The sequence below is a fragment of the Bradysia coprophila genome, unplaced genomic scaffold (genome assembly GCF_014529535.1).
Source record: "Bradysia coprophila strain Holo2 unplaced genomic scaffold, BU_Bcop_v1 contig_500, whole genome shotgun sequence".
In the NCBI taxonomy this organism is placed as follows: Eukaryota; Metazoa; Arthropoda; class Insecta; order Diptera; family Sciaridae; genus Bradysia; species Bradysia coprophila.
In genome coordinates, this window is record NW_023503752.1 from 249 (window position 1) to 25,425 (window position 25,177).

Sequence of the window (25,177 nt, forward strand, 5' to 3'; positions counted from 1 at the left end):
ACCAACATCTAAAAAATCAGCAGTCAAAAAAGCAAATAATGAAAATTTTGAAAGACAAAAAGAAATTGAACCCTCAAGCAGAAGAATTTCAACCTATTGCTAGTCGAACTCGAGCAAAAGGATTGAAAGGAAGTATCCTGTTCCTATGTGCATTGTTTGCTCTAATACTTGGAATCAGTGCTAAAGAATGCGACTACACACCATTTGAAGCATAGCCCTGGACTATTTTTCGAACAAAACGGAAAAAAATGAGATTAAGCCACTGATAAATGGATAATAACGGGATACATTCGAATGGAACCGTATTGGAAAACAAGAAGAGCAAATTCAATTTTTAATACGAAAATCGGAGGAAATATGCAATCGACTGGAAAGAGACAAATATTGCAACGCAACAATTGACGTGCTGCAACAACAATTTTCATCATTAAGCACAACTAACGAAATATTTAAGTCGTTTTCTCAAGCCAAGCGTGTGGAGAAAACGGAGGGGAGTACTCGATGATATCGGAGATAAATCGCCAAACGAAAATTGTTGTCTAGAAAGCGTAGAGGATGGATCAATTTCATTGGAACTGGTTTAAAAGTGGTAACCGGAGTAATGGATGACAATGATGCTCAGCAAATAAGGCAAGCAGATCGAAGAATTGAAAAATGATAACAATTATCTGGTTAAAGTAATCGGAAATCAAACAACAATTCAAGATCTAACGTTAAATATTATTAAACAACAAGAAGAAGGAATTAGACAGCAAATATTGTATTTGAAAAACCAAATCGAGCTAATTCATAACCAAAACCGCTACAAACCACGGTACAACGTTTAATATGCTGGCAATACAAATAACATCATTGATTCAAAATCAATTAACGCAACAAAATGCAATACTTGATTTGGTTACGCACGTCCATCATGGCAAAGTATCACCGATTGTCATTAGCCCCGCTCAGCTTAAGCAACACCTAATAGCAATATCCTCAAATATTACGAACGATTTAATGATACCTGGGTGACAACATCCCGGAAAACGTGGCACACATATATAATTTGTTAGAAGCAAGAGTACGAGTATCAACGAATCAATATTATTGAGAATTACCATCCCATTATAAGCAGAGATATGTTTACATTGCACCATATAATTCCTGTTCCATTTCAACATGACAACACATTTCGAGCAATAACAACGCCATATCAGTATATTGCATTGAACAAACGACAAGACAGATATTATATGTTAACACCTCAACTATATGCACAATGCTTGCAGTTCGATGGAAACGTAATTATTTGTAAACAAAAATATCCAGTCTATACTGTACAACAGGACGAGGCATTATGTGAAATGGCAATTCTTACTCATGCATCAAAAGAAATACCGCCTCGATGTCATACAACTATAATGAAGAAAAATCAAGCGTGGTCTAAATTAATAACGCCTAATAGTTTTATATTTTCAGTACAAAACAAAAGCATATTAAATATGATATGCAAAGACAGCATAACATCATGCACTGTGCAAGGTTCTGGCATAATTGCTATTTCTCGGCAATGCATGATACAAACAGAGAACCTTGAATTTGCCTCCGAAAATATTTATGATGAAGACCAGCCAATCATTATAACTCCAGCATTGAATGCTACTACAGATATTGACATGGATATTGATCAATTGATTCAACAACCCATGGAGAGTTTTCCAACGTATAACATATCTAATGAATTGAATAATTTGCAAGCAGCAGTTTCAGATCAAAGAAAAATTCTTCAACACCCAGCGGTTAATACTCATCACATACACCACTATACATTGGTGTATATTATCATATTCGTGTTAATAACTGCAGCAATTTGTATTTTCATTAAAGAGCATTCAAAGCGGAAGAAATTCATAATAAACAACGATGAAAAGAAAATAAGTCAAGGTGATGTGCAATTGGAGCAACCTAGCACTGAATTACGATTCGCATAATGAAACTATTATATATGGCAGTTTGTAATTTTTGTTTACTAAAATTAAGGAGTACTTTTTTATATACTTACGTTTATGACTAATTGATGAAATTCTTTTTATACTTACAATAATGATAAAACTTTTTAGTTCACTCATGCTTACTCGTACATACTTACTTAAACTTTTGTTTCCGTTTGCATCGTGTTACAGTTACATAAGAGAAAAATGCACAGTTTCAATTTCTCAACAAAATAATATTTATTCAGAAAAGATCGAGTACAAAATCGTATTCTATTTCGAGAATACGAAGAACGCTTAAGACGCGATGAACATCTATCGGTGGTGTAACAAATGGAACCGCTGCAGCTCGTAACGGATGTGGTGCACGCACGACGAATCCTCGAGAAACTCTGTTATCAAGGGTCCACACAGCATGCGGCCACCATGTTCCTGCACGAACAACGAGCTCGATTGATAATGACCGGTGCAATACACTGCATAACGCTCTATTTTGATGGGCAACAGCAACATCAGCAGTCGAAATATTTGTAATCGGCTCACCTCGGCCATTAACGCAAACACCAGCAGCATTATCGGTGAAGCACGACCAGTAGAACTCGGCATTGTCACATTTGGAACACCAACTGTTCCTGTAGGTGGTGCATTTGAGTTTATCACACCAGATGGTCCAGCCGCATTTTGTCTTTCGAAGGATGAGTGCGGGACTACTCGAATGTTAGTAGTAGCAACAGTCGGTCCTGATTGTGGAAAAACAGTACTTTGACCGGATGCGGGCAAAACCGGTGCTTCAGGCAATAATATTGGTACCGAAGAGGTCGTAGTATAAGTTGATGTTGGATCACTTGAAGAATTTGGACCACTTGAAGAAACTGGACCATTTGAAGAAATTGGATCACTATTGATGAACCCAAGCAATGGTGGCGAATGGTTATCAAAAGTGTCTCCAAAACCAGTTGACAAATCCAGAGGTTCGTCAGGCGTTTTCACTTTCCAAATCACAGTTTCTGTTGACGCAGTTGAACGTGGATGTGGAGTTTGGGCGCGTTTTAAGGTAATTGATAAGCGTTTCATCGTAACGGTGGGAACGTTAGAAGTTAACTGTGTAATTTTCTACTCAAAACATGTATTTATGGCCAAAATTAGGCAGACCTTGCATTTTCTTTTTAAGTAAAGCTTGGGAAACAAATGTTTTTGTAGTGATTTACATATAACATGAGGAATTTGATTATTTAAGATTATTTGATACCGTAATTCTAAGAAATAATTTAGTAGAACTCAGGAGTTCTACGGCTGGGAGTATGTTAATGCTTGTGTAGAATAATTCTATATAAGCATTGATATATTACGGTCATATGAACTTGAGTACATAGCAGCATAACTATTCGATCGTATAGTGCACTTAATGATGCGCAGGTATAGTGCGCATGTATATCAATGGTATGCAAATAATATGCAATACGCTATTGATGCGCAAGTATAGTGCGCATATATAGCAGTGATATACAAGTAACATGGAGTGTGCTGTATGATATATGTTTTGTTGTTGTGTATCATAATAATTAAGAATGAACATAATTGTTATGGTATGATTCATCTTGATGCACATGCAGGATGCGCATGTCAATCATTCTAGAAGTTAATGACTTACGTAGGATTAAGTTGAACCATTAGAGTCAATGTACTAATGAATCAATTACGTAGGTTGATTCATTAACACCTCTTTGTTTAGATTAAGTTCTTTGTTAGAATTTAGTATAAATACTGTAACAATTGATTGAATAAATCAGAGTTTAATTCTCCTTTGAGAAGAGAACAACTTAAGTTTTACTTATACCGATAACGAACACGTATTATAGTAATTTACTAAACAACAGACGTCAAAAAGTCTACAAAATAAATGCAAGCGTTTATACACTTGTACTTGCTGCGTATTTTACTCGCACCAAGAAAGCATGACTCTTGACATAACTCAACAAATTGAAAACTTCTTCTGATACACCATCAGCCTTCAAATAAATCCTGTGGTCAAGCTAGGAGCAGTGCTCTTTCGCGTTGTTATCTGTAGCTACAGTAACTTCAATCGAGATGAAAGATTTTGATACTTTTTACTAACCTCATGAATAATTGCGAATCATTTTTGTTGAAAGTGTCGCCTTATATCGCTTGAACGTAACTCACTTAATGATTTATTCAATGCAATAATAGAATACTGCTCTACTTTTTTCGTTGATTCTCAAATCAATCTCGATCTAAATCTGGCATCGGATAATCTCTCACACGGGCCAACGTGTGCCAGCTTATACTACGGGTGAATCTGGCACACACACAAAATTCGATCTTTTCAAGTGATTTTGTATACTTCGACAACATAACGGAATTTATGCCAATAATGAAATGTTACCCAAAATTAGAATTCGTGTGCCAAAAATGGAATGCGTGTACCAACCACTAAAACGTGTGTGTCAAGTGGTAGAAAGTATTTTTCATACCTAAGACCCGAACACTTTTTCGCCGTCCAATATGAAAAATACTATTCGTACCACAGACTAAAAGTCTTTTTTTAGCGAATTCGATTCCAGATCTCGCCTACGGTTTGGAAACCTCTCACACGCTAAAAAGACTTTTAGTCCTAGGTACGAAATGTACTATTTCGGAAAGTCTGGAAATAGGAAAAATTAGAATTCGTGTGCCAAAAATGGGATCTTTGTGTCAACCTCTAAACCGTGTCTGCCAAGTGGTAGAAAGTGTTTTTCAGAGTATTTCGAGGGTCTGGGAATAGGAAAAAAGGAATTCGTGTGCCAAAAATGGGATCCGTGTGCCAACCTCCAAAACGTAGTGAATTCTTCCTCTTACAAAATGTGTCGAAAACACGATTTGTTCTATTAGCAACGTGAACCTGAGCCTCAGGTCGTGAGGTTTCACATTAGAGCCTTCATTTTTGCAATCCGTAACGAAAATCGGTTTGCGGCTCTATGACGGAAATCAATTCTTTTTGTTATTGCCTGTGAAATAAAACCTTCGAAGAATCCTTCTACAGTCGATAACGAATTAAAAACGTTTGATTTCAGTATATTTAGTTTATCCTTCTGTGACATCTTTTGACAGCTTTTTACGTTTTAGTACGTTTTCTTTTCCAGCAGGAAAAACTCTATCCCAACAAAAAAAGAACATTCGGTGAAATACTCTTTTATCACACCAAATGTGTATTTGCATCATTTTATTTAAATATGTTCATCTTTATAATAAAACAACATCAAATCATTGTAATTTAAACAAAAACCAAATCAATTGTTACATTTACATTATGGAAGAGATGTGTCCTATTATTTATCCAAATTTGTGTACTTATTTTAGCTCGTTTCTATGAAGAGTCGAAAAAAAACGGTTTATATCGCTCGTTTCTATGAAGAGTTGAAAGAAACCGTTATTTTAGCTCGTTTCTGCAAAGAGTCGAAAGAAACCGTTATTTTAGCTCGTTTCTGCAAAGAGTCGAAAAAACGGTTATTTTAGCTCGTTTCTTCGATGAGTTGAAAAAAACGGTTATTTTAGCTCGTTTGTAGGAAGAGTCTAGAATGTTAAAATTATATCCATTTTGAAGGTCATGCATTGAATGGAAATGAAATTGAATACAGACTCAAAAAAACTGAAAAATAAATGTCTGAAAATCTTCCAAACTCAACACGAAATCCAGTAGAAATGGTAGAGGAAACCGAGAGAAAAAATTGAAAAAAATTAGGCTTGCGCTGGCTTCTTTGAGAAAATGTTTTATGCAACTTTCCTAACGAAAAGTGACGGCAGCTCAGACTTTTATGGCCACACTTTTTCGTTTCTGGTTTGTTTTTCGAAAATAGAATCTACCACCCACTATTATGACACAGCCAATATGAAAAGACTGATACTACCCACGAATGGTAATTTAATTTGGTAATATGGGTATGATGACAGGTAAGACAAATTAACATGATTTGTAATTGCTTCTAGCGAATTTAATATATTAAATTGATGAAGCATCTATTGCCATGCCATATTATGATTTGCAAGAGGATGTATAAAAAGCAGAATTAGGCCTGTCATGAATGTAAAAAATTTATAAATGGAACTTTTGTGGCTGCACAGACAGAAATTTGAGCTCAGATTTTAACTTACAGCCTGTAAATATTTTTCATATGCAGAATGAGCACCAGCTGAATATCACCAGCTGAATCTGCTAACACACACTTATTGTATGATAAACAATCAAAACACATTCTTAACAATGTGTTTACTTCATTCATACGTGTTATGTGCGCGTAGATGACGTTAACGTAGAAATGCACTGTGTGTAGGTTGTCTTTGAATTGTATACAATACAAAGTGTTTTTGTTTGTACACCAGCTGGTGATATTCAGCTGGTGCTCATTCTGCATATGAGCAACATTTAGCAATTGTATTCGTTTAAGGTTGAAACACAACTTAAGAGCTATTTAGTGTGGCTGAGATCGGCAATTGCGTTTTTCATTGTAATCCTGTTTGCAACATACGTTAAACAATGGAAGACGTAAAATTGCTAGTTTGTTTTCTGCTTAATGGCCTGAATGTTTTTAAATTTGTAAATCAAATTCCCTCAGGAAGCTATACGGACCCTCTAGAGATTTGACTCTCCAGCTAGTCAGCCAATCTTTAAACCGCGAATCTTTAAACTGAGTTATTGTGTTTTTAACCACGAGCTTCTTTTTTCGAACAGTTGTAAATTTCGCGGGCTATAAAATTTGAAATTAATTTTCATCTTTTTGACATTAGCACTAGTGAAACAATACTGAAGTCTGAATTCACAGTCATATGTTTTCATTTCGTTTTGCCTTCATGTACATGACAGTTGGCATTTTAATCAATAGAAGCAAAACGGATGACTGTTAGGCCACCTTAAAAGTCGTTGCTTACAACGTTTTTCCTGAACAAATGCAACGAAAGTTTTACTTCTTGCCACTACTTGCCTTCATACCGCAACTGACATCTCTGAAAGATTCGAATTTCTTAAATCCATAGCAGTGAATTTATCTGAAAGCATACCTACAACGGTAACCCCATATTTTCGTCTGTGTGTGCACATAATTAGAAAAACGTTAATATTAATAAAACAGCTTTGGGGTAAAGACTTAAGCTAAAAAGAGACGACGAAAGAACAAAATAATTTTCCTCTATGTTTCATTTATTGCATCTATTAAACATGGAATGCAGCTGTATAATAACCAACTATAAACTGAAAATGATTGTTATCCCGATTAAATCCCCCAAACTGCTATATATTCTTCATGCATGCCAATACGGTATTTGAAATTGTGCAGAAAATAAAATTTAAAACTCTCGCGTATGTATATATGTCAGTTTTGTACATTAAAAGAATTTTGTTTAAAAAAATAATATTTAACCAGCTTTTCGGTGCCTGAGGATACGTTGAAATAAATGCGTATTAAAAGTATAACATTAGAAGCGAATGCATTGTTTCTTGTAAGCACAAAAAAATATATTTCCACATTTTATGCGTATCCTGTATCTTATGTAAATTAAAATGAATACATGTGTAGAGATCCCATATCCATGTAAAAATGTATATAACGAAAATCATCGAATTCTACGCTGTTCTGTATACTTATACAGATAAATCGGGCCACAATTTCGGGCAAAATAATCCGCACCATGGCAACATTTAAGGGAAATTGTACCGAGTTCATATTTATGTTTTTAGAACTTATATTCCGTACGTACCACTTATATAACGTAAGCGTGTATATATACGTTAGGGTGGTTCGTATTTCCATTTTTTATGATTATAAAAGACCTGACCTTAGGCTGTACTTAGAATTGAACAGAGAATCCGTAATAGCAAAAAAAAATAAATCAAAATTTGATTTTTTCCTTGCCTCTAGACTCATTTTTAATTTTCGAGGTCGTAGCGTGAGGTTGTACACATTGCTAACTGATATCTCAGGCATTTGGGATCAGAATACATTACTACTAACTGCAATTGTTGACTTACACCTTCGCTCTGGCAGACATACCTCACATGCCGTTTTATGTCATAATTTGTTCATTTTTTGCAAATAAATTTGAAATATTTGGCCGAAATGTCTTAGTCGGGAACAGAATTTAGCTGCTCGAGCAGATTAACAACGTTCTTGTGGTATTTTATAGCTGGGCTTATAGAAGTCTAAGCTATTAGCTACAGTTAGTAGTAATGCCTGCGGTTCCCAAATGCCCGAGATATCAGTCAGCAACCTCACGCTACGACCTCGAAAATCAAAAATCAGCCTAGTCAATGTAAATATCAATTTTTAATTTTTTTTTTTTTGCTGTTTAGGATTCCTTGTTCAATTCTAAGTACTACCTGTGGTCAAGCCTTTTGAAAGAAAAACAAAATAAAAATTCGACCCACCCTGATATACGTGCAAATATAAGTTGGCAATATATACCCTACTCTGAGCGAAAATTCTCAAACACAGAATTTACCTAAAACTTTTGCGAGGGCGGTACGTAAATGTGGTAAGAGATATTCCGAAAAGGGTGATTAATAAATAATTTCATGTATAATTTTAAACAATGCTGCGTCAAGTAAGGGTTTTCAAAACGAAACTGGTAACCACATTTGCGAAGAACACTCTTTTATTTGGATGTGGCGTTTGTTTTCAACTACATATAATATATGTCATACTGGTGATGAATAAATGGCAAAATGTACTTACATTTAATTCGATGATGTGTATTTCTACAGCTTTGTCATGTTCATGATTATACTTCCATTTTTTTTGTTGATTGGCGGGGGTGAGCAAAATAAGTCTGCAAAAAGGAAGAAAGCGATTGATGTTGTAAATGATCAGTCACAGTTTTCCAATTCAAATTATTTTATTTGTATGAATCAACCTTTAAGATAAACTAAAATCGTCACTCTATCACACTCTACGGGACAGACTTAAATAGAGAATTAGTTCATCAAAGCTCGGTAGTCGATATATGGTATCAATATTACGCTACATTAACACCGTGTCATTTTGATGAAATTTATCGGCTCGATTTCTACTAGAAATTATATGATATCTGAGTGATACACAGCAAAAAACTGACAGTATATCAAAAAAAACCTCCTTAGTTATCACGTAATGGAAAATGAATTCGAAAATTATTCAATTCCACAAAAATGTCATTTCAATTCAGTTTACAGGCGACAAGACTAGTTTGGAAGCATTTATCTAATTCGATTCTTTTCTCTGTTTCTTCAACCTTCAATGTAGAAATAAAAGGTATTGGTCCCTTGTATACTAGATATAGTAATTGTCGTGCACAATGTTTGAGCTTTCGACGTAAGTGTTAAGCATTACGCTCCTTAGTTGTCAAAAACAAAGTACATTATTTGACAAAGTTTGGTGAAACTGACAGACGAGAAACAATGTCAATAGATCAAATCGTACCGTCAACTGTTTGTATGATTCAGACAACTTCACACCAATGTCCATCGCAGTAAATACACATGATCTCAAAAAATTCTAAAATTCTAATGTTTTGAAATACCCGAGGCGAACTCAGAATTTGTGAAGGGTTGAAGAGAGTGAGCTTTAATTAATTTTAGAAGTAATTGTTAGCGAAGATACCTTTATATCCAAATCACCGCATACCTCCAAGCTATAGTGATGGTATAGTAGCAGAACAATAACGGTTGGGTCGGGTAGTTGAAACTATACATGGTGTCTCTATGCATATAATTTAATGATTTGAAATTAATCTGAGAAAATAACTTCCATTTCAATATCAAATAGAGAGAGCACAGCACCTATTATTTGCATTAACCTTTCGTTTGTGTCAGAACCAAAACAATAAAACAAAGCATTTCAACCCTTTTGTAATTTTACAGAACATAAAAGAATTAATTGTTAATATTTCCCGGGACTTTATTCGAGAGCTACATATAAGCCATTTTACTTATTATACATAAAATACAAGTAAATTCAGACATTGTATTCCCATTGTTCAAATACTAGCTCATACACATAATACTTGCCTTGTATTTTTGATATTTCGGTATATTAAAAAGATTGTTCACAATAAAATGGCCGATTAAAGCTTCCGGAAATAAAGCATACTTACTGTACATTCCGATAGAGTAAAACACCCAAAAGTGGTACACGGAGCGTCTTTCGCGAAAAAATACTGATGTACCTACCGTGGTAGGCAAAATATTACTAAAAGGTCTACAAAACATTCACATAAAAACATAAATTCATTTGAACGATCAAGCAACTTGTACTATATATAGTACATTGCAATGTGATGTGTAGATACGCGCTCAATAAAATCAAATAGTCAATGCTTAGTATGTACGCTTCAACAATATGTTCGGTATAATTGTATGAGTCTGCAGCCGAATGGCTATAGTGTATAGTCGTTGCTTCAAATCCCGGTCGGTGCAACGTTTTTGTTTATAAAAATTTGGCTTTCTTAAATGTACTAGCTATATAGCGTGCGAAAAAAAAATTGAAAAAGCCCAAGTGCGAAAAAAAAATCAATAACTCAAGGTGAAATAAAACTTCTAAAATGACATTGTATGGACGCATGGAAAGGTGATGATTATGGCCCGGAATTGCGAAAATAAGTATTTCTATTCTTACAGCGAAACAATGGGATCTACATCTAGTGTATAAAATAGCACCATTTCGACAAATGGATTGATTATAATAATTTTGTTCTCTGATATGAAAGTCTTAATTTTTCATGTGTCGTTTCGATATCGAAAGACAATTTATTCATATATAGACGGTGATGATCAGAGCGAGAAAACCGAAGGCCAGTTATTATAACTTGCCTTGGGGTACTTGTCAAAGTATTTGCTTCTATTTCAACGTGGTACGTTGAGAGCGAGAGGACAGAAGATCAGTTTATTTTAACTTGCCTTGGGGTACTTGTTAAAAGATCTTCTTCTCTTTCATCATCAGTCTATAGAACCAGCTTCGGTAACGAAAAGAATAATTTAAAAGTAACTTTGATATTAGACATATAATGAGCTATTATCAGTTGAATTTTTTGAAAAAAATATTTCTGACAGGCAGGTTTGTATGATAATCAAACCGTTTTTCGTTGGTATGTTGTATTTTCATACAAGTCTGACTGTCAAAAACAGAGTTATAAAATGATTAATCTGTTCAACATTTCATTTCTATGGTATTGATATGATTCGGACTTTTGCAATAATATGGTAGTGCAATAATTCGGTAAAAACTTCATTTCAAATAAAAATTTGACAACAGCTTTCACCTTTTAAAGACACATGGCCACAGAATTTCACCAAATTTACAACAAAATCTCGAATTTCTGAGCATCAATAACATCACACATTATGTGCCTGTTCCATCCTTGAGTACTTTACTCTATGCAACACATAAAATGAACACGGTACACAGAAGCGATTAATACAAAAACTGAATAAAGAAATGGTTTGCATTGAAATGGTTGAAATGTGCTTTGTCTTTCGGTTATACAAAAAAAAAAAAATTCAACATTTTGTTGTAATAAAAAAAAAGAGAGTAAACGCCCACAATTTCCATCCGGTTTTTTCCTCAAGTCAACACTGCTTTTATGGGTCATTATGATGTTTAGTTAACTTAATTTTATTTATTTTGCAATTCGAAATAAATTGTAAATTTACTTTTACCTCCAGATAAAATGTTTACTCATCAAATCAAGTTGATTTAACAAATTTTTCGCAAATTTTAGCCCTCAAATTATATGACTGAACACACAAAGTAAAGTTTAGATAAATTAGAAAATTAGCACGTGTGGATTGTGGATATAAATGTAAAGGGAAAGCAGATAAGGTACTCTCGAAAAATGTTTATAAATACATACGTCGGTTTGCAATAATGCGGATGGGATACATCCAATCTAAAAGTAATAGAGTGGTTACACCGTCCGACATGATACTATTCTAAACAGGTTGCCTATCTTTTATATTCAACTCATTTGTGATGCTCATGGTGTTAAAGATAACTACATCAGTAGCAAACGTTCAGCGATAAGTTCTGGCTAGCCAAGGTTTATATTAGCAGAATAACCATTGAAAGTATAAAGTGTAGTTATTTGTTTAAAGAGGGAACCGAAATACCTCACCCTTGTTGGAATGTTCTATTTTCTTCCAGAGGTGAGCACAACATTTTCCATATGTGCAAGGTGTGGTCTGAGCTGTTTTCTCTACGAACCAAAAACATCAATTTGTTAAAGAATTTTATCTACTGTACGGTCATAATATTCACAATTTGGTGACACTTTTAGAATCAAAATGAGCTAGATTTAAACACGTCATTCTCAGAACGTCAATTTATGAACTGAAAATTTCGATAATGTTTCATTTGCGCACGGCTAAATTCGATAACTTCTCATTTATTCACGGCGAACTTCGATAATTTTACATTTATTCACTGAAAATTGGCTGATTCTTGACAGTGTACTAGATCTGAGATTTGTTTGTGAAAAATATGAATATTTGACGGTGTCATAGAAGAATGATGTTTATAAACTAAGAAGAAATGTAATAGACTTTTCCCATATTTTAGTACATTCTGTCATAAAATTACTGCTGTCACTGCGCTTATTTTCATGTGAACCAACTTCATTTGGCGACATTTGTTTTGTAATGACAAATGTGAAGTTGGTTCACATGAAAATAAGCTCTGCAGAGAATGAATTACTATGACAAAATGTGGCGACTCTACAGGCCAACCCACTTGTCTAATGGCTTGTTAATGTTTCAGATCGATTTTTTAAATTAGTTTTTAATTGTGATTATGACATTACAGTAGATAAAATCTTGTTCCTAACACGGTAGTAAATGGAGGTTTTGCGCACACGATGTGTTGCCGAACTCGCTTCGCTCCCATTTATTTACTACCTTATTATGAAAATAGCTATTTCAAATAAAAATAAAGGTGACAGTTCGGGTGAGAAAATAGAAAAGTGTCGACAAAACTTTATTTTCTCAAGGCCGAATAAGAAAGGTTAATCACACCACACATAAGTAATAACAATTCATTCACCGAAGAAATGAAAAAAAAAGTTGGTACGGTGCTGTCAGGTCAAATTTTCTAATTTTTACCGTCAACACAACAAATGCTTCTGAAGTCTGAGGTCGAAGAAAAAATATTGTGTTGAAATTCGTTGCAAATACTTCAATTTCAAATATTGCGCTCGAATAAAATAGCGCTAATATTATTGCGCCAAAAAAAATTCCAAAATTCCCTCACTTTCGGCTCCGAATCATAAGATTGTTATTTGTTGGATAAGTTGGATTTTCCTTTTGTCCTGAGGTTGACTTCACGTTAGAAAATTTATATTTCATATGCGCGTTGTGATCTACCTTATTTTCTCTACTCAGAGTGCCCTGACAAAATGATGATAATTTGGGGAGAAAATTTCTTACGCCGAATTGTCACTCTGTTTTTGTGTAAAGAAAATGTGATATGACGAATTGATGTTATCGTTTCGTGGAGAAAATTGAAAATTGCACATACATGAAACTCGTTCACAGACACTAGCGTTAAAACACGTTTCCAGTAGTCTTCCGGAGGAAGATATACAACGTGCTGGTTTCTAGATTGTAACTGTCACACCTGTCAAAACAAAAATCTTCAAACCAGTACAATATCTTGTAGTTTATAGAGGTGCTTTTGTGCCTCTTGTCGTCAATTTTGCAACAATATTTTTCGAATGTTTTACAGTCCGCTCCAAATTACACCAAACTATTAACCCGAAAATCTTAATCAGTCGTAAACGTATTAATTACGCGAACCTTTATATATCACATATTCGAAAATGCTATGTAACTCGATAATATAGAAATGAAAATTGAATATACAACAGGAAATAGTTTACATTGATTAGTATACTGTTGCTTATTATACCCAATCAATTGAACTTTCGCTTTCCAGATATATACAAATATACGTATGCAGATATGTTTTGTAGTATGCCATTGTCGTTCGTTTGATGTCAAGTGTTTATATTCAAGTTCAGCAATGTTAGAAATGTAATACATTATTCGGTACGTGACTCAACTTTAATGTCGACAGTAGTGAGTCCGCTATCCACTATTGATTTTACTAAACGTTAGTTAAATGCATAATGTGCTTTATGCTATGGGAAAGGAAAATGACCAAGAACCAAAAAAGAGAATCAAAACGAACTTAAATATTCAAATGAATAATTGCCGAAGCATAGCATAGCAAAGCGACCAAATTTTCATTTTCATTTTGGTGGACCCACATTGAATAAAAATGTAGGAGGACCTAGCATCTTACAGTAGCACCAATTAGAATTTAGACAGAACCTAGCCGCAAGAAATAAATAATTTGATGGATTTTATTGAAAAGGAGTAATTCATTTTCACCGCAACAACTAAAACTATTGCATTATGTTGCAATACAACAGAACCATAATTAAACATCACTAATGTTGTACGGGATTTAAAAATTGTATGGTTTTAAATGAGCGCGATACGGAAACATTATGCTGTGTATATTTATGCTGTTCCAGCGAAAGTCCAATGTTCATTTAAAACAAAAAAAAAATAATTAAACATGAACCAAATTTAATTATTTATTTGTAACTCAGAATATTCTCGAGAGCTCCCGTCTATTTCATAAAATGTAATTTAACATTTATGTATGTTTACGGGCACCAATTTAAACTAGTGCATAAAGCTACATATTTTGAAAAATACTCGACAGCCGTTCGGCTATTAGTGGCACCAGCGGTAAAGGCCAATTTTTTTCCCAGTTCGAAATTTGTATCGAATGGAACGTTCACTATGTGTATTATGCATCGAGTGTATGTTTTACACAAACGTAATTCGATCCACGGCGATGGAGGCCTCTTTAAAGAGGAGCTTAAATGAATGATTTTTTTCCCTATATGTCGCTAATGCGACATGCCCTGTTTCTACATTAACGTGTTAAAGACGGCTGTCATCTGTTGTCGACAACGACAGCAATAATAAACGACAAGTTCTGACTAATAAAGTCTTATATAGCAAAAAGTATTAAAAAGCACAATGAATGCCAAAATATCTCAGCAATGGGTAGCGGGATTTCTGCAGTATTTCGGAAGCAAAACACGAGAGCGAAACTAATTCGAAAAACACTGTATCATTAATTTTTTGACTTTCTATGAAGCTGACTTTGACTCTACATGTATTTATATAGTGACTTTTATGGGCCCTATACCATGACTTTCCGTAGTAGTTTTTTTTTTCTTCAGCAAAACAATCTCTGTCAAAACAACAAAGCTGAGCCCAACTTTGCATTCGTGACGTAATAATGTTGTTGAAACTGCGATGTATTGAGTTTTTTGGCATGTGTTGCAACCTAACGAAGTGAATTCGACTTGTGTCTCACATTACAAAAATTATTATGTTCTCCCGAAAGTATAGTTCCATGTTTTTTGCGGATTTCCATCACCCTCTATTTTTTATATAGTTTGATTATAAGTGCGGTGTTAAATTTGGTAGAAGAACCGCAATAGTAAAAAATTCATCAAAATTCGTTTGAAACTCGATTGCTCTTTAAAAAGTGTCCAAATTGATTGGTGTTGGACAAGAATAGATGGGTAAACAAATATTTATTTCTAATTCACGCCGAAAGTGCGGTCGAAATTCAAAATGGAAAGTGCGGAGGTCTTTCTAACGTAGCGTCGTTTTCATACAAGGAAGCGTTGAAATGTATTTTTTGGTTCACTTTTTCATCGAATCGTTCACTCAAAATTCAAATTTTAGGCACACTTAGGCAAACTGACGGCGTGAATTCTATCGATCAAATTACATCTATGTCTGGACGTTTTACCACTGTTTCGATCTGAGAGAAAATAAAATACGTCTTTCGACGTTTGGCATTAATATGCTGTTCAAAAATACCATTTCTCATCCATGACACGATGATTTGCACAGGTCTAGCGAATCATAATCGAAATGAAAATCCAATGCATCACTATCCTCGCAGACTCGTGTTGGTGCGTGTGGTTAAGGAAGTTTTGGCTTTCGTATTTAATACTATGTGAACTTTTCATTCTACTATAGATTCCTAAGTTCACATCGTGTGCGACATAAAAGCTAAAACGTTTATCTATGTTTGATCAAGTCTATTTTTCTGATATCAACGCGAGCCATATTCACTAAATGATGCAGATAATGTTTTTAAAAAAATCGAAACAGAGGCTGTATAATATTTAATATCCGCCTGTTGATTATTGCTGTTCGGCTTTCATTTCTAGGTTTTTAACCACAAAATTCTAAAATTACAACAGTTAAAAGTTTAATAAAAGTTTCAGTTTTCGGATAAAATAAAGTTCTAAAACTGCAAAATTTGTGTTTTATTAGTTTTACATTATTGAGAGAAATTCATTAAAAAAGTTTCTTTTTCGACCGTCATTACCGCACATTATTTATGCTAAATACAAAAAGTTTTGACTTGAAATAATAGGAAAAATGTTTTAATAAAATTGAAATGGTTATACGAAGCAAAGCTAAAAGTTTATTTTTTATTTTTTAGTCAGAGGAAATGTTTAAATATTTATATTGTTTGCTCGTAATTTTCTGAATAATTTTAAGCTCTCGCTCGTTCTGTGAAGTCTTCTGAAGCGCTACGGGTTTTTTTTTCATTTGTTAGAATATGTATATAAGCAAGCATGCAAAAAAATAGTCTGTGGTGCTGTACGTACAAGGATAACGAGAAAACCGACAAAAACTAAAATGTTTCATCGCTTATGCTTGCAGTGCGGTGTTTCCAAGAAACCTTTTATTGTCATTTCTGATCGTATTACGAATATTATAGCTGATGCCTGACAAGCATATAATCATTCTATTTTACGGCAATGGTTGTGTGGTAATGCATATTCGAGGAAGTACAAAAAAACAAAACCTTTGTTCCATGTAAACTATATAGTTAATGCCACTATAAGTCACTCAACAATGACAGTGGTTCGCTTTGAATAAAAATTTTCTATTACTAGGTCTGTATAGTATAGCTATGTATAGAATCAGTAATTACTGCCTATTACATATAAGTAATGTACTAAGTGACATATGACCATAAACATTTTTCTGATGAACTTTTCGTAACTTATTACGGTAATTAGTCCAAATTGTTCGTTACTTTGGAGAGATGAAAAGTTTCCAAATTCTTGCAATAGTATAATAGTACATTACTTAACAATGGGGCAAATGATGGAAATAACACTTCTTGTGTATCATTTCCATCATTTGGTCCATTGCCAAGTAAGGTATTTTACTTTACTAGTGAGGTAAAGTGGCTATTCCCTCACTAGTGAAAACCTTTTCCCTCGCTCGTAAAGTAAAACGTTATACTTTACATGTGAAAAAATTTGATATCTCGTATCACGATGAGTAAAAGTACCTCGGGCTGAAGCTCTCGGATACTTTTACTCATCAAATTACTTCACTGGCATAGTAATGTACTAAATTCAAAACCTTGAGGTAAGGTTTTGGCTCTGTGTAGTAAAGTTAACTTTACCTCGCGTTTTTAAATAATAGTACATTACGTCCTAGGTTTTTATTTTGACGAGTGGGGACGTTATGACCCGACCCGAAGGGGAGGGCTGTATTCCCACTCGTCAAAATAAAAATTTGGAACCTCGTACGTACAGTACATGCTTCTGGACGGTAAATGCCAAAAATATACTCAGAAAATCGTATTTACCGACCAGAAGCACATAAATATCTTTTTTTTACCTTACTGTCATTCTGTCTAAGTAAATACTTACCACGCTAACTGATGCTTAAACTGAGAATTGAGAATGAATTTTGTGGCTCTTTTGATCTTATTTGTATATACTGCAAAAAGTGTATGGACAAAATTTAAAAAATGACGTGCCTTTTCCTGAATTTTCCCTCTCTTTTGATTTTAATTTTTGGGATTCACATTTAAATACAAATATAGCTCGAAAATGCGGCCAAATTGAGCCTGGCAATTCAGGTTCAGGTCAAGTAATTTTTCAAAAATAAACCATCTGACATTTCCTTTCTCAGGTTCAGATAGCCAGAAGTTGTTCATACAAATATTTCTGGTTATCTGAAACTTGGCATGATATGTCGGACTTGAATCCATAATCAGTAGGGGTGTGCGATGGATAAAGGATCGAGACTGGCGTAGTCTACAAAAAATTGTTATCGTCCCTAGATGTCAAAATCAATTTTAAATTTTTTTAAAAGTTCATTTACAATACGCGACAAATCATAGAAGCTAAATTTTCGAGTTTTCGGCCTCCCACCTATTTCAACCTCTAACAAAAAACTTCTTTGAGATTTTTGCTAGCTGTATCAGTCCTATTCTACTAATAGGAGTCCAATGCAACAGAAAAAAATAAAATCCGGAAGAAGTTTGTCGAAAAAGTCTTGTTCGTGAGTCGTCAAAGTTCGCCGACTTTGACAAATTGAGTGGATCTTAAACTTCAAAACTCGTAAATTCGTCTAGAAAATGATTCAATTTTTGCTCAAGTAGGCTTAAATTCTTCAGAATGTTGTAGGCTATTCAGAACAGAAAAGTTTTTGAAAATCATCTGAGAAACGTTTGTGTTGTCAGTATTTGTTTGGCTTAAAATTGGGGCAAAATGCCTCAATTGAAAAAATCTTCAATTTTAAATTGTTTTATTAAAAAGTGACCACATATTTCAGAAATTCGATTTTCTCAGTTGAGGGACGATAACAATGTTTTGTGGACTACGCCAGTCTCGATCCTTTATCCATCGCACACCCCTATTAATCAGGCAGGCTTACACTAGCTAAATACGTGTGATACAATTTTTGCTCATGGTATCATTGGTTATTGGTTTATAATGTAGACAAAGGGAAGTGTCACTGCATCTATTTCCATTTTCACATATTTATAATGTGACAAATCAATAAATTTTTCACGTGTATAAAGTTCAATTTTTTATTAAGCAGAATCAAGCAAGCTTAAAGGACACTCTTCATAAATGTTTTCAATTTGGTACCGTTTCATTTTTTAATTTCTTTATTATCATCCCTTGACTGACGTGTGTGGGATACAAACGATGATTTATACATATACATACAAAGATAAATACATTTAGGTCGATAGATCAATCCTCTTAAAGAGATTTGTCAAAGAAAAACAAAATAGAAAAATAAATTAAATTAATTCGGATAATTAAGGGACTAGAAGGTTACATAAAAAACAAATATCACAAAAAATAATCATCATTAATCGCTCACGATTCTATACAGACTCGGTCGAAACAATAAATCGGTAAATATTTTATTCTATACATAAAGTTTGGCGCTCAATCGCTTTTCTTTGTTGTTTTTATTATGAAAATAAGTGAATGTATAGGTAGAGGCCCCACAGCCATTTTTTTAAATTTTTTTTTATTAAATTGGCATTTCCATTAACCACAACTTTTATTACAACATATTTTGCCCGATCTAATTTACCTTTATGGAGCCAATTGAACGATATTTTGTTTCTCATGTATACATATATATTGATCATACAAAACACGGTGATTGAAAACTGAAAATTGATAATTTTCCATATTTATGTACATAACCGAACGATACAGTTTAAGTATATATATATATATATATGAGTGTGACACAAAGCGAACGGTGACAGAGAATAATAATCGGAAAATTTATTTTCAATCGATGGTTCATTGTACCGCATACATACTCGTATACACGAAGGAACTGTTGTTTTGCTTCAGCTTCAAATATTGTTGAAAGTGAAATTATTTATTCCTTAATCAATAAGAAACATTAATATTCAAATAATAGGTGCTAGGTGCTAAGATGCACATTGAAATTCGTATATTATCGTTGTTTAATGTGCTTTGCACATACATGTGGTGCGGTGTGAAACTGAAATACATAGACTGACTTCATTCATTCATTGCTAGATTGTGTTCGATTTGTCTATGAAATTATACCTGTTCAACAAGTAGCATGAGTAATTGTTTATCATTATGAACTTCAGTGATACTACTCCATATATGCAGTAATTAATCTATACATTCGTATGAACTTTGTATACATGGTTTCAGTTGTGGGTTGTGTAAACATTGTTTTGTATATTAATCTAGTTAAATATGATGTTGGACGAGCTATACATATTATGTGAGACAGCTGATGACATCCGAAACTAGTTGAGCCAGAGATTTAGCTCTACGGATTTTGGATGCTATTCAATATATTGGGACTGAAACATTAAAACTTCAATATACTTTACGTAAAGCTATTATTTCATTACGATACCATGGCATCACAATCATCGTGAAAAATAATAATCATCGAGAATAAATAATAATCGGGATTGGCGATTCTCACGATTACAAGTACTCGTCAGGCATGAGTCCTCGAGAGTATACGCTTAAAAACGGTAATTTAGGATATTAAACAAAATGGCGAACAGCAGCATAGTGACAGTAGGAAAACCGTCTGATTTCCCTGGTCATTGTTCCGAAAACGATTTTTTTAAGTCTTGCGGTGTCGCACGAGCAATTTTTGAGGAGAGTTTTTTTTTTGCATACAATGGATAATTATAGTGTTGAGACCATTGATGATGGGTACGATAATCTTGGTCTTAGTCATATGTTGAGAACAGTCAAAAGTTTATTTACTTATAATTTCCAAGTCTTATGTCAACTATTCTCTTTGAATAACTAACTTTATGTACTGCAGCGAATAAAATACACCATCTTATCTCAGTGACTGAAAGTAAAACTTTCGTTGTAAACATTCAGTAAATCGTTGTATGTCCCTCGGAGATAAATTCGTTTTAATGCATACGAGTTCTTCGAAAATATACTTTATGCCACTCAGCATCATAATATGCAAACTTTAGATGCCTCTGTGGCATAAAACGTTGTATACAACTCGATGCAAAGTCATTTATTAGGCTCACGATGTATATTATGACTCATGGTCGGCGGCCTTGTATTAGATTCTAGAGCCTAATAAAGTACTTTTCGCAATAAGTGACGAAAGGTGGGACTATCCGTTGCCTTTATTGCGAAAAATGTTGTATACAACTCGATGATAAATGCTTTTTTAGGCACACGATGTGTATTGTCACACTCGACCTACGGCCTCGAGTGACAATATACACATGCCTAAAAAAGCATTTATCACTCAGCTGTATAAATAATTATTGCACCTCGATTGCATAATAGTTATTTTTAATAATGATTTTTTAGGCACTAGATGTGTAGATGTGAATGAAAAGTCCTACTTTTCGTCACTTGTTGCGAAAATTATTATTACGTTACCATCCGTATGAGAAGTAAATGCAGCATCTATTTTTGGGACAACACTTTTTTGGATTTTCCAATTTTTTCCAAAAAATATTTTTGAGAAAGTTCGGAAAATTCAAGAAATTATAGGAAAATATGGTAAAACAATTTCGCAAAAATAGTCACTGTAAGAAAGTTTTAATAGTAAGAAGAATAATGTCTATGTAGAGTATTGGGTGTCCTGAGTTCGAGCCTGAGGCTTTTCTTTCAAGTTTCTGCGTGCTGATATAAATTTAAAAAGTAAAAACAAATGAATCGAAGTAATAGTTGCAAACGGATGTTATGCATTCATGGATTCTTGTTCCTTAACCCATTTAATCACCCGATTCATTTTCAATTATTTAGACTCTTGATAGAAAAGTAGCTACCAAAGAAACCTACGCTATCTTCTATGCTTAATCTTCTTTATCGTTTACTTGCAGGCAATCGTCACCAATTACTGCTGCTTCTCAGAACTTCTTTGGTCAACTTATAACAAAAAATGATTTGGCAACGTAGTGCTCTCGGAAATCGATCAATTTTATGGTTAACATCATCGAGCTGTTTTTCACATTTCGCTAAATTCTTGTTGGATCGTTCCATTCACTCAAGCGATATTAGTCATTAAAGGTTTTCTGGCTGATTTTATCTACAAAACTGTTTGCGGTCTTCTGAGTTTAAGTTCATGTAAACAACAAATTTTCTGTTGTCATTCAACGGCAACCGCACAAGCTTAACATTCCAGCATATACACAACAAATATCGATGCTATGTACCTCGGCTCTTCTATGCATCAAAATTATAATGACAAATACAGTGAATGTTTTTGCAACCACAAAAGAACTTTCACATAGAGCCAATTTATGTAACTTAATTATTCGTAGTGTCATGATGCCAATATTTTTATTTTCACAAATGGAAGTCATTCTGAAATATTTTCCAAAGTTGTGACTGAATGAAAGGATATTACGTTTTCATCGTTTGATGTGTCCATTTTTACAATTTATTGTGATGGCACGACAATGTTCATTATTTAAAAATAACACAAAAAAACAAGCCGACAGGTGAGGTGCGACCCGAACGTACCTCACATTTCTCACATACCAACTAATTTTAGTCATCGTAAGCGTGAGTCAACTGTTTGACTGTTTAGTAGCTACACTCATTTTATTAATCAAATGTTTTCCTCCTAAAATATCTACCTTCGATGCTACTCTCTTAATTATTACTCAAAAGAATATTTGGCAATATCAGAGCACTGCTGTGACAAGTGTCAAATTTCGAAGCTTTAGTGATACGAGCTTCCGCTTAGTATTGTTTCTATTGTACTCATTCACAGTAATTATTTCATCAGCCTCCGAATATTTTCCATGTTCATGCTAGAAGCAGTGCTATGGCAATACAAAAATTTAACGAAATGTCAAAGTCAAAACTTAAAAAATTTAATGGAAAACAAAGATTCGGTCAATTAAGGGTAGAGACTGATAGGTGAAAATGTTGAAAACCAAGTAAAAACGAATCATTGTTTTGGTAGCTAGTCTCCGACGTTTGGGATAAGAATCCGTCTGCCAATCAGGTGTATGGTGTAAAACATCTAAAAACCTAAACAGGAGCAGTGCTTATTTTGTTAAAGGGGCTTGTGAACGCGGAAATTTTTGACGAACCTTTCTGGACACTAGTTATCTCTGCTATAGTATTAACATAGAATAATGACTTAAGGCAACGCACTTCAAGCATGAGCGGTACTCTAAATAAAGTACTGAAACTGGACAGTGTATCAGTATCATACAAACGTAAAACACTGTAAAAACATTTTCATGTAAAATAGAGGACTTTCTGCAGCTAAATGATCACTCATGCTTGAAGTGATCTGCTAATGGTCAAAATGTGTGTAAAAATAAGTTAGAAAAGTGTTCACTAAAGTGGGGAAAGTAGGGAAATAATCTTTTGTTAACCTAGTGAAAAAAGTTGTAACTTTCATGTGTGCAACATATCTAGCTACGCTCTGGCTGCAAGTCACCCGAGAAAATAAAATTTTCTACTTTGTCCCGATGTCACCAAAACGTTTTTCTAAACAAAGGCCCCCAAAGTTTCAGCTTGATTGAGAAGATTTAAATGAGGCGTCACAAAAGCCTCAATATGCCGAAATTTGGATAATCAGTGACACGCTTTCATTCAAAACTATTTTAGGTCAGTGAAACTTTAATTTCAGCAGAATTAATAAGAACTTTTTTCACTCGGGAAAGAATAAAAACATTTGAAAATTGTCTCCTTCGAGAGTTGTTGCAGCTTTTAGCTAGCAGAAAGTTTCTACACAGTTCCTGTAAATTTTTGAATGTTTGAGTTCTGGGTGTCATTTTCACTTTATTTTAATATTTTGCAAAGATCGATGCTCAGAGTATCATTTTTGTAACTGCAAAAGTGAAAACGAAATTTAGTATAAAATTTATGGTACCTTTATGTTACTCTCCTTCTATCATCTACTAAATTAAACTTCAGATTTCAGATGCAATAATTCGCAATATAAAATGTATGTCTGTGAACCCAACTTAAGTTTAACACATATCATCCACCTAATTGAGCCAAAATTGGACAGATTACTTTAGACTAATCGATACAACGCTAAATTGTAACCTAAATTTGTGCAAAAAAATTATAAATTTTTGATGATAACTTCGTAATAAAAAATAATAACTGTTTGTAATCTGATGTAACCTACTACGAGAAAACGCAGTATTTCTCTAAGAATTCTGAGTTTTCTCATAGTAGGCTACATCACAACAAACATTTATCATTGTTACTCAAAGCCAACACTTTTTGACACAAGACAATGCTCTCTCTAGCAAACAAACTCTCAGCTCTCTGTGTCAAATTCACACCTTTTTTCTTTGTGTTCTACAAACACTATTCTACATTTTGACTGACTACGCTGTAATGTACATGTAAATTACAAAGGCTACTTGATTCTAGTGAATGCAATACCGTACAGTTTTTTTCAATACCGGTATTCGGTATTTTGAGTTCCAATACCGGTATTTACAGATATTTTCGGTATTTCAATGAGGTGTTACACTCAAGATTTGTTTTTCCAGAAAACGAGTTTATTCACATCAGCTTCAATAAAATTACAGCTCAAATCTCCTATTGCGAGTATGCAACTCCTACCGACAAAAAAATGACTTAGGTGTATGAAACAACAACTGTATTAAAGATAATTTACTGTTAAAATGCATGAGGGAATTCAGTTTTTGTTGATTCTAATTAAATTTTTACCTGATACGTCATTCAGTGTTATTTTGTGTGTAATTGTAATGGAAGTGATTCAAAATTTATTCCGCTGCGCTTGCGTAAACATCACAGAAATTAAATAAATTCGATAAAACCGAAATCGTTCATATGTTTTGACAGTAAATGATCTTTAGTGCTGCATATTTTGGTGTGAGATGTCGCTTTAATCTGCTGAGCATCGGAAGTCTGAATACTGCGGAATTATAGAGTGTTTAACATTGTGAAATTTAGCACAATTTAGAACAATTAGCTTTGCGGGTACGGCGTGGCGCTATATACTAAATAGAGTATTACACTTACCGTACCCGAATTTCATAGAATTTGTTAGTTTTTGGCGTTAGTGTTATAACAAAGTAAAACACTCTATTCTCCATATTCACTGTTATACTGGAGATGTTATTTGGGTTACTTTCATATCACTTTTCAACTTTACGTTCGCCTTTAAAATGTGAGTTATAAAAGTATGAGCGAAAGATTTTTAAGAAAGTTAAATAGATTGGATGAAATTAAAAATTTCAAAATCACTCAATTTTTCATATGGAACGATATTCTTTTGGTTTCAGTCCTTTTCTCATAAAATCAATTTTTTTTAGATCGTA

At 33.8% G+C, this 25,177-nt stretch overlaps 1 protein-coding gene across 1 annotated transcript; it reads left to right on the forward strand.

The window, feature by feature from the left end:
• The first annotated feature begins 1,121 nt into the window (after positions 1 to 1,121).
• On the forward strand, positions 1,122 to 1,973 carry LOC119082950. Its single transcript, XM_037192599.1, has one exon. It carries the CDS (start codon positions 1,122 to 1,124, stop codon positions 1,971 to 1,973), a length of 852 nt encoding a protein of 283 aa, XP_037048494.1.
• The last annotated feature ends 23,204 nt before the right edge of the window (positions 1,974 to 25,177 follow it).